The sequence below is a fragment of the Vespa crabro genome, chromosome 10, assembly GCF_910589235.1.
Source record: "Vespa crabro chromosome 10, iyVesCrab1.2, whole genome shotgun sequence".
Taxonomy (NCBI): Eukaryota; Metazoa; Arthropoda; class Insecta; order Hymenoptera; family Vespidae; genus Vespa; species Vespa crabro.
The window spans coordinates 2569536-2580397 of NC_060964.1; the positions used below are offsets into that span (position 1 = coordinate 2569536).

Below are 10862 nucleotides of genomic sequence, written 5' to 3' on the forward strand. Positions count from 1 at the left end.
TATGTTAAAACATATAAATTATAAATTATATATATACACAAACATCGTTTTTAAATATTATATTTTAAGAATTTTCGATGTAACCTTCATCAACTACTGCTACCAATAGAAACATAGTTACATAAAATTTGAAAATTTAGATAGCCAATCATTGGAAGTTACGAAGATATATATTAACAATGATTGGATTATTTGTATCAATTATGAATGTCTCATCCAATTGTTTTAAACTTTTGACAAGAATATTTTGTCGTAGAAGAATTAGTCTTTGTGATTGGAAAATGAATTAGGACTAGTTTACACATTTTGTTAGAACCAACAATGTAATCATAATTGCGAACTAGATAATTTCGTAAAGGCTAAATTTAATGGATCGTCACTCAGTTGCTGTCATTTCTGATAATCGGCATACGATATGCCAACTCACCTACTATTATGTAGTTATGAAATTTATTATAAAAGTATTAGAATTTGTGACAAAGTATTAATTTATTATGAGCTAGAGTGACGCTTTATATATTTAAATTTATTAAGAAGGGGACACATACTTTGTCACGATGGCAAATACACTCGTCGCAAATAATCAGGATAATACCTCGAAATTCTTAGAATCCCTTCAAGCCGACTTGAAGGTTCTTGCTTCTGAAAGTAAGAAAAAGTATCCTCAAATAAAAGAGGTCAGTTACAATTACTTATATTCTTTTAATACACTTTTATTGCGTTACTTTGAATAAATGTAGGTTAAGTTTCAAGATTTAATGTTGAAGTTATATATTATACTAATAAGTATAATGTTATATATGTTTTCGATAGAAATAATTATATGTTATAAGCATTTCATATATATCTTTAATACAATCAAAAAATATATATTAATTTCAAATCATTTTTGTCAGTCATGTGAAGAAGGAATAACAAAAATAAGGACTGCTATGAGTACGCCCGGAGGTCCAATATATTATATTGTAAATCAAATCTTATATCCTTTAGTTCAAGGTTGTGAAAGTAAAGATATAAAAATTATTAAAGTTAGTATCTCTTCTGATAATTATGTTATTATAATATATAAACATTATATTATCTTGATATAATTTTGTATTTATATATTATTAAAAATTAATAATATTATTAAATTCTTTCAGTTTTGTTTAGGTATAATGCAACGATTAATAACTCAGCAAGCCATAGATCAGAAAGGTGCTCGTTATATTACAGATACATTATGGATGCTTATGGAAACAGGAACTGAAGAAGTTAAAGTTTTACAGACTGTAACTCTTCTCCTTACAAGTAATACTATTGTCCATGGAGATACACTTGCAAGGGTAATTAGGAATATATATTCAATTGTAAAAATAAAATGTATATAATAAAACTTTATCTATTGAAATTATCAATTGAAATTTTTACTTGCAGAATCTGGTTCTTTGCTTTAGATTACATTTTACCAAGGATTGTACAACAATAAACACAGCAGGTGCAACAGTAAGACAACTGGTATCATTAGTATTTGAACGAGTAGTTGCAGAAGATGAACAGATGATTGATCATTCAGAAGTTGAAGAAGTTAACTTGGAGGAATTGAAAACTCCAACGAATCAAGCACCGAAAGGTCTTGGGCCTTGCGCTGCTGATGCATATTTAATGTTTCAGGTAATTTAATTAATCTTTTCTTCATACATAAGAAGAGAATTAATAAGTCATTTCTTTAAAGGATTTAGTACAATTGGTAAATGCTGATCAACCATATTGGCTCATAGGTATTACTGAAATGACAAGAACATTTGGTTTAGAATTATTAGAATCTGTTTTAACCAACTTTTCATCTGTATTTTTTAAGGTATTTAAAAAAAAGTTATTTAAATTAATTTAAGCAAAGTAAAATATTTGTAGATTAATTTTATTTGTTTTTTATTATTCAGCATCCTGAATTTAGTTTCTTACTAAAGGAAAGAGTGTGTGCACTTGTAATAAAACTGTTTTCTCCCAATATTAAATATCGTAATTCTGTGCCAGCTTCAATACAACAAGCAACACCACTTGATAAACCGTATTTTCCGATCAGTATGCGTTTGTTGAGAGTTGTATCTATCCTTATACAAAAGTATCATTCTCTTTTGGTAAGTATAAAAAAGAGTATATATTTTTCACATTGATATAAAAATAATTTGTACTTGTAATAATATCCTAATAAGTATTATTTAATTTTAGGTAACAGAGTGTGAAATATTTTTGTCTTTAATTGTTAAATTTTTGGATCCAGACAAACCTACTTGGCAAAGAGCTTTAGCATTGGAAGTATTGCATAAGATGACTGTACAAGCTGATCTTTTAACAAATTTTTGTGAATGTTATGATTTAAAACCACACGCAACAAATATTTTTCAGGACATTGTAAATAGTTTAGGTGCCTATGTACATAGTCTTTTTGTTAATCCTCAAATGATAGGTCAAACTGGAACAGGTAATTATATTATAAATCTAATAATATAATAATAGATGAATGTGTATAATATAAATTTATTTTATATAGCAACAAGTACACCAGTACCACAAAGTACTGGCTCTCCAATCTTCACAGGTATGCCTGTTGGTCCTGGTATATCTCCACAACCTGGATTTTATTCACGTGGTATTTGGTTACCAGTAGTAGCATCATTTACAAGTGGACATACCAAATCTATTTAGTAAGAATTATTATAAAATTATATAAAATCTAATTTATAATTTAGCATTGCTTCTATTTTTAATTGTATTATTGCCACCACTGTTGTTATTACTGGTTTTACTGCTATAAATCTAATAATGTAATAATAGTAGAAGCAGCATTACTGGTGTTTATAATAATAGTAATTATATATTATTAATATCATTATTGATAATATTAAATTCTTATAAATATGATCAGTGCAATTTACATAATTATAAGTATAGAAAAATATGTGTTTCAGTTTGGAAATGCTTGATAAAGTTGAACCACCACAAATACCAATTGGTTATGGAATTAGTGTAGCTTATGCATGTCTATTAGATATAATACGATCGATTGCTCTTGCAATTAATGGCACAAGAGAAGAAAATGCTGAAAGTCATTATAAACCGACTGAATTTGAACAAAAATTGCATGTACAACTGATCACTTCCAGTTGGTGTGGTTTACTGGCAGCATTAAGCCCATTGATCGATGCAAGGTACTCTTCAAAAATAATAGTATATTATTTTTACGATTATTCATATTCTCCTGATAGTTTAATAAATATCATAAAACATTTTCAGTACTGATGAATCTGCTACAGAAAATGTTTTAAAAGCAATTCAAACATATGCAGCTCTATGTGGTCAACTGGATTTGCAAAGTCCTCGTGATGCATATATTACTGCAATATGTAAAGGTTCTTTACCTCCTCATTATGCCTTAACAGTACTATATAATGCACCTCAAGGTATACCATGTGCACGCACACAAGAATCGAATCAATATAATTTATCTATGGGTGAACCAGATCATCGACATCAAGTTGTTGCTGTTGGAACTCCTTTACCAACAGCTTCTTTACCTGTTGGTATGTAAAAAAAAAAAAAAAAAAAGAAGTTTCTTACATATGAATGTAAAAGAAGCATTCATATGTAAAACGACTCAATAAAAATTTTGAATATTTATAATGCGAAATGGTGCAACATACTCTTTCGTTTATTATATTAGGTATCACTCAAGCATGTTGCACTATTATATAATCACTAAATATAAAATATAAATATTAAATACAATAACTATACTTAGGTGCACATCAAGGTCCTGTTATGTTAACTGCAAAAAATCTCCAATGTATGCGTGCATTATTGTCACTGGCACATTGTCATGGCAGTATACTTGGTAGTGCTTGGCATTTAGTACTAACCACTCTTCAACATCTTGTTTGGATACTTGGTTTGAAACCATCTACTGGTGGATCTTTGAAAGCTGGAAGATCTGCTGCTGATCCCAATGCAGTATTAACTAATGCTGTAATGGCAGACTTACCTGTACTTAGTGCTATGTTAAGCAGATTATTTGAAAGTAGTCAGCATCTTGATGATGTGGCTTTACACCATTTAATAGATGCTCTTTGTAAATTGAGTCACGAAGCAATGGAATTAGCATATTCAAATAGAGTATGTTCTAAAAACTGTTAAAAATTGTTGGCTTTTATTTGGAGATGTTTAAATTCATTTATAACATTTTATTTTTTAGGAACCATCACTTTTTGCTGTAGCTAAACTCTTAGAAACTGGACTAGTAAATTTGTCACGCGTAGAAGTTTTATGGAGACCACTTACAAATCATTTATTAGAAGTATGTCAACATCCGCATATTCGTATGAGAGAATGGGGCGTTGAAGCAATAACATACCTTGTAAAAATGGCATTACAATACAAATATCCACAACCATTACGTGATAACCAAGTAAATATTTTTTTAATTATTAATTATCATTAATTAATTATAAAAAAAATAATCTAAATGCGATTTGTATTAAATATTGATTGATGAATAGAAATAAATTTTTAAATTTTGTTCTTGCAGAAGTTACAAACATTACTTTTGGGACCATTGTCAGAATTATCTTCAGTGCATCATGGAGATGTCAGACAGCGACAATTAGAATGTGTCTTGCAAATACTTCATGGTGCTGGAGAAACGCTTTTTCATGGCTGGCCGCTAGTTCTTGATATTATTGGAGCGGTGTCTGATCATCATGGGTAATAGTAGATCAAAAATTTATATTGTAAAATTATATTTAATGATTTTTACATAATAGTAATATTTACTTTAAAAATAGATACTTGATCTAAAAATCTTTGTTTGTAGTGAAGCCTTAGTACGCATTGCTTTTCAATGCCTTCAACTAGTAGTAACTGATTTCTTACCAGTAATGCCATGGCGATGTCTCCCACAATGCGTTGATACAGCAGCAAAGTTTGGGTCACAAACACAAGAATTAAATATATCACTTACAGCTGTTGGCCTAATGGTGAGAACATAGTTTAGACTATATATATGTATATGTAGTCTAAAAACAATGTTGTTTGAAATGAACTTATTTCTTTTATACAAGTAGTAAAGAATTAATTTGTATAAAAATTATTTATAAATTTTAGTGGAATATAAGTGATTATTTCTACCAAAATCAAGAAAAACTATGTATGTCCTTACGTGGAGATTCATCATCTGTATTTCCTGATTTTCCTGGTACAACAAATATTCCACCATTTGATAAACTATGGATGTGTCTTTATGCAAGATTAGGTAATTCAGCTTTTCTCTGCATAACATATATTATTATTATAAATTTATTTTTATATTTATATAAAATATATATTTATTATAAAATTATTATTATAAATTATCATTTAAATATATCTTTTCAATTTTTTTTCTATCAGGTGATCTATGTGTGGATTCTCGTCCTGCTGTACGTAAATCAGCTAGTCAAACTTTATTTTCTACAATTTCTGCACATGGTAGCCTTTTACATCAACCAACATGGCAAGCAGTGCTTTGGCAAGTCCTTTTTCCACTATTAGGTAAAGTAAGAAGCTTATCTAATTCAGCAAGCAATGAAAAGGTCGATACTGGTGGAAATATACTTATTCATCATAGTAGAAATACAGCACAAAAACAATGGGCAGAAACACAGGTATATGTTTAATATATAAAGTAAATATTAAATGTATAAATAGAGAAAATTAGACATTTAATTTTTTAAATGAAAATATAATAATTTTATAGGTTTTAACATTAAGTGGTGTTGCAAGAGTTTTTAATACAAAGCGTCAACTATTACAATTATTAGGTGATTTTCCTAGAGCTTGGTCATTACTTCTTGAATTTATAGAAAATTCTGCACTGAGTAAAAATAACGAGGTATGTACTTTTTATTTAATATATACGATATGATTAAATATATTAATATACAAACTTTAACCAAATAAAAATATATATGTTTAAATCTTTTGCAGGTATCTTTAGCAGCATTAAAGTCATTTCAAGAAATTTTATATTTACAAAAAGGATGTGATAATAATGAAATAACGCATTCGGCTGATTCGGAAGCACTTTGGATAGTAGCATGGCGTGTTTGGCTTAATATCGGTACGGAAAGTACTACACCTCCGCAAGAGAATGAAACAGAACCTTATGTTCCTTCACAAGCCTTTTTGACTGCTCTTGTTCACATATTTCCAGCTGTTTTTCAACATATTAGAAAAAAGTATATAATTCATTGTAATTTACAAAAGTTTATCTCTGTTGTATGTAGATATATGTTTATATTTTTACTCTTTTGTATTGTAGATTTACAGGGACTGATTTAGATAAATTATGTGTTGTATTAAAAAATGTAGTCGCGGTTCCAGTACATGGCGAATCAACGCCTTATATTCTACCCACTGTACCAGATGTTGTTCTCACACATTTACAAGATGGTGTACTACATTCTATGGAACTTCTTCAAAAGGTGCAATATTACTTTACTAGATACCTTAGTTGGCTTATTCTTCTTGGATATCTAAAAAAATAATCAATTATATAGGAAGCGTTAAATGGACCTGAAAATTTGAGAACAATGATAGTTTTAATATTTCTTCAATTATTAAGTTTCTCAAAACTTGCTTGTGAAGCTCCTACTTATGGTAGAATACCAACTAAACATATTTCACAAATTAGAGGTGTATCTGTACGTATCTATATCTTTAATTATTGTTTAAATAATTTATGGTAAGCGTTGAAATATCTTTAAGCATCTTTATTTATTTAGGCTGATTGGGTGATAATGAATTATGTTCCCTTTGGAGAAAAAGCATTATCCATGGTTGTGAACTTATATCAAAAGACTGCGCACGAAATGGCTGTAATTGATGGACAAGTATTAAAACACATAATAGAAGCTCTTCATGTGCCTCTCTCTATGAAATATGCATGTCCTTCTTCAACAACATGGAAGTTAGCTGTTACAAGTTTATTAGCTGTTTTGCATACCGGTTTACCATTAGCACGCAAATATCCAGAGCATTTTCAAAGCATGTGGCCTGAACTTGCAAGCACATTGGATGACTTTTTATTTCCAAAAAGGTATAATTTTTTTTTATCTACATTTCCTCATTTCGTTTATATAAAATATTTCGTACAATTGAAATTTCAATATTTTTATATAATTTTCAGTGTAATAAATGTAGAACGTGGAGCTGAAGAAATTCAAGCAGATGAAGCAGTCGATTGCCAAGTAATGGAGTTACTCAGAGATGAAGTATTACCACATTCACAGTATATACCTCACCAATTTATTTTGCGAGTTGTTATGCTTCTAAATAAAGGATCTATACACTCTGCGACTACAGTGAATATTGGTAATATTTTTAATTTATTACTGTTATATACTTTATTATAAGAAATGGTTTAATATTTAATAATTCATTTTCATATTACTGTATTAATTTCCAAAATACTAACAATCAGGATATAATATTGAAATTTACATTTGATAAAAATAAATATTGTATATGGTTGTAGAAAGTAGCGGTGAAGCGAAATTAAGAGAAGAATTTGCAAAGACATGTTTTGAAACATTATTACAATTTTCTTTATTGGATGGATTGAATAACGAATTAGAACCAGACTCTAATAAAACTTTGGAAAATGATGAAGGTGGAGTCGCGGGTCGTTTAGCAGTTACTGCACTTTTACATAGATTCCAAGAAGTTCTACGAAGATTTATTGAAAATGAAAGGCGCAGTGGCAAATGCCCATTACCTAGGTAAAAGTATCAATATATTTTAGAAAAACATTAAATATTTATAAATATATACTTGAATATATTTGATTATATAATATATCAGATTATATTTGACAAATATTAAACAATATAAAATATAAAAATTTTCTTATATATTTAAAATACTTTTTTATGGTGTCTTTTTCTAGGTACAGATTATCTGAAATATCATTTGTTTTAAAGGCTGTTGCTACACTTGTAATATCACTTAAAAAAGCTCCTCCTAATAAAGGTATAAAATGTTAAATATATTATTTATTATATAATTTAATATATAAGTACAATAATAAATCTAAAAAATATTATTATATATAAATTTAAAAAAATATTATATTTCAGTTGATCGATCCGTATGGGAACAATTAATTGGATTATACCCATGCTTGGTAGAATGCACAATTGCATCTGCTTCAGGTCAAGTAACTCGCTCTTTACGTGAAGCTTTATTACAATATCACGATTTATTAAAACCACCCTTAAATAATACCCCAACATCAACTGGTGTTTGACCACTGTATTCATTTCTGTTGAAATGTAATATCGACACGTCATACTACAAAGTAATCAAATATCGTAAATACGTGAAACATATTTAATGTAATTTTATTTGTATATTATGGACATTTACCTAGAACACGACAATTAGATAAATATCTTATCAAATCGATTAACGAAATCAATGCATATATGTTTTGTAGTATAAAGGAATAACTGACAACGGGAGTTCAAATTTGTATAAATTTTTTAGCAAAACGCGTCTATACATAATGCTTGGCAATCAAAAATAAGCTAATATGAACTTCTTAATATAATTCATATAATCATAGTAGTACCTGCAATCGTAAATATTATACACATATAACATAAATAATTTTATAATTGTGCTAACAGTTAAATCATATTATGTTATTATACTTTTTTTGCAAATTTTATTTAATTTTAAGATAATATTTTAACGAAAATGTTACAAATCAAAGAATGTTTATTTAAAATAAAACAGATTTTTGTTTACAAATTAAATATTCATAAAAGTCAATAGATAACATGCATCTTGTAATATAATTTACGATCATTGTCGAATTGCATATATATATATTATTATATACAAATATACACATAGATATGTGTGTCAATGATTATAAAATTTAGGTAAAACCTACAAAAAAAGTCGAGTTACATATGTATTTTATTTTATATTGTTTTAATAATCAAAGAACTTTAACTTAAAAAAAAGGAAAGAACATGTAACTTGGACTACTTTATAACCACTGGGCATATATACATACATACATTTGGATATATACATGCTACATAGATGCACACATATACTTATACATATATTTTTCAATTGTGTATATATTTGCAGTTCATGGCTGGCTTTTTCAAATCAATAGTGTAAATATGAAATTCTAGGCAACAATATCTGTGTATTACCTACAAGACTATTTTATAAAATGTATGACGTTGATACCTATTATAGTTACTTTTATGTAATATCATAAATATAAGTTGTAAATAAACTCATGCAAATTCAATAAATATCATAGACATTAATATATAATTTTAACCTATACATTACATATGTGCTCATGCATGTTCTTTTCATAGAGGTATTAATAATTAAAAACTTTTATAAGAGACACATTTCAAAATGTCATTTTTATTTAATGATGTATACATTCATGTTATAATGACAATATTTATATAGATTATGACAGATTAGACAATACACAAATGATTATTTCAACAGATAAAAACAAATATTCTTTGATGTGCCCTTTTCTTTGATATTGCAATATGATACTACATCTTTAAAATTATATTGATTATAAACATAGTAACATCACTATAAAACAGAGGATATTTTATTACACTGTTAATAAAAATACCAACTCGAAATAGAACTATTGCTTTTGATACTTATATAATAAATATTTTGCTTATAATAAGAATTATAAAAAGTGTTCATTGTATGTACTGTAAAAATTTAACAAATTATTTAAAAATCTTATTATTTTTAAAGTAGTTTTATTATACTTTTCTTTATTTAAAAATATACTCTGTTTATTTGCAACATATATTCTTTGTGATTTAATAAACGATAAAATATATTGTAAATTTAATCAAAAATGAAAAATACATTTAACAAAGATCCAGGCATAAAAAAAAGACTAATATATTTGCTTACATGTACGAATTATACCGTTCACGATTTATTGAATTATACCGAATAGATCGCAATTTTATATTGGACTCTGAAACATATATATGCGTATAGTAATTTTTTCTTAATAACTATAATCGCAAGCTAACAATAAGCATTTCTTTCCCATGTATTAAGATAAAATTTATTTGCTTATAGTTGAGTGTGATATACAAAATGTGCAGCATACACAGATGCACACTCACATGCATACACAGTCAGTGTGAAGTTACTTTTGCTAAAAAATGTATTTTGTGTACTGCGTACATATATTGTTTAATAGCGAGTAAGAGAAATTTAAGAGATTAACTATTTTCGAAAGCAGCTTCTAAAATATCATAATGATGTACTTATAACTGTTTCTAACTAAGAAAATAAATAACAATTCATCGTATATCGTAGAACGAGTGGATAATTCTCTAATTTTAAGCTTTCTATATGTTATATCAAAGTTCAGTAGTTAAATCTATAAGTATAGTGACACGAAGAAATTACAATAAGTAAAGCCAGCTATACACATTGATTTATGAATGTTTGCATAGATACGTTTTTATATGATATAATAATATTGACATCTTCTCCTTGATTTTATTGACATTAAGTAATCTGGTCATTCATTATTCTCCTCTTCTTACATAATAAAATGTGTTATATTTAAAGGCAAGATTACATTGAGTTTAATATGTTGAGAGCGCAATAAAGAAGAATGATATATGAAATGCTTGTGTAAATATTTTCTTTTATATACTTGCACAAAAATCCTTGAAATTTTATTAATAAATATTGCCCAAACATTGCTTATTCTAAAATAGAATCAAGAATTTTATCATATATGGAAATCAGAATAG

At 27.4% G+C, this 10862-nt stretch overlaps 1 protein-coding gene across 3 annotated transcripts; it reads left to right on the forward strand.

The window, feature by feature from the left end:
- Window positions 1-364: 364 nt before the first annotated feature.
- On the forward strand, window positions 365-10733 carry LOC124427702 (protein MON2 homolog). 3 transcript variants are annotated; one of them, XM_046970943.1, is made up of 25 exons: window positions 365-677; window positions 897-1028; window positions 1143-1325; window positions 1417-1653; window positions 1715-1840; window positions 1923-2120; window positions 2212-2464; window positions 2534-2687; window positions 2952-3191; window positions 3277-3563; window positions 3782-4152; window positions 4232-4444; window positions 4565-4740; window positions 4850-5012; window positions 5140-5287; window positions 5425-5678; window positions 5771-5905; window positions 6001-6251; window positions 6335-6497; window positions 6573-6716; window positions 6798-7111; window positions 7202-7386; window positions 7550-7793; window positions 7961-8043; window positions 8151-10733. In XM_046970943.1, exons 1-25 carry the CDS (start codon window positions 558-560, stop codon window positions 8318-8320), a joined length of 4944 nt encoding a protein of 1647 aa, XP_046826899.1. In that variant the 5' UTR covers window positions 365-557; the 3' UTR covers window positions 8321-10733. The 3 variants fall into 3 exon arrangements, with proteins under 3 accessions (XP_046826899.1, XP_046826900.1, XP_046826902.1); XM_046970944.1 differs by having other exon boundaries at window positions 7967-8043; XM_046970946.1 differs by having other exon boundaries at window positions 2582-2687.
- The last annotated feature ends 129 nt before the right edge of the window (window positions 10734-10862 follow it).

Coding starts and splice junctions, on each gene's coding strand:
- LOC124427702 (XM_046970943.1), top strand. CDS start 558: ATGGCAAATACACTCGTCGCAAATAATCAGGATAATACCTCGAAATTC. Junction 5,679..5,770: donor AACAATGGGCAGAAACACAG/GTATATGTTTAA, acceptor ATAATTTTATAG/GTTTTAACATTAAGTGGTGT. Junction 6,498..6,572: donor CTATGGAACTTCTTCAAAAG/GTGCAATATTAC, acceptor TCAATTATATAG/GAAGCGTTAAATGGACCTGA.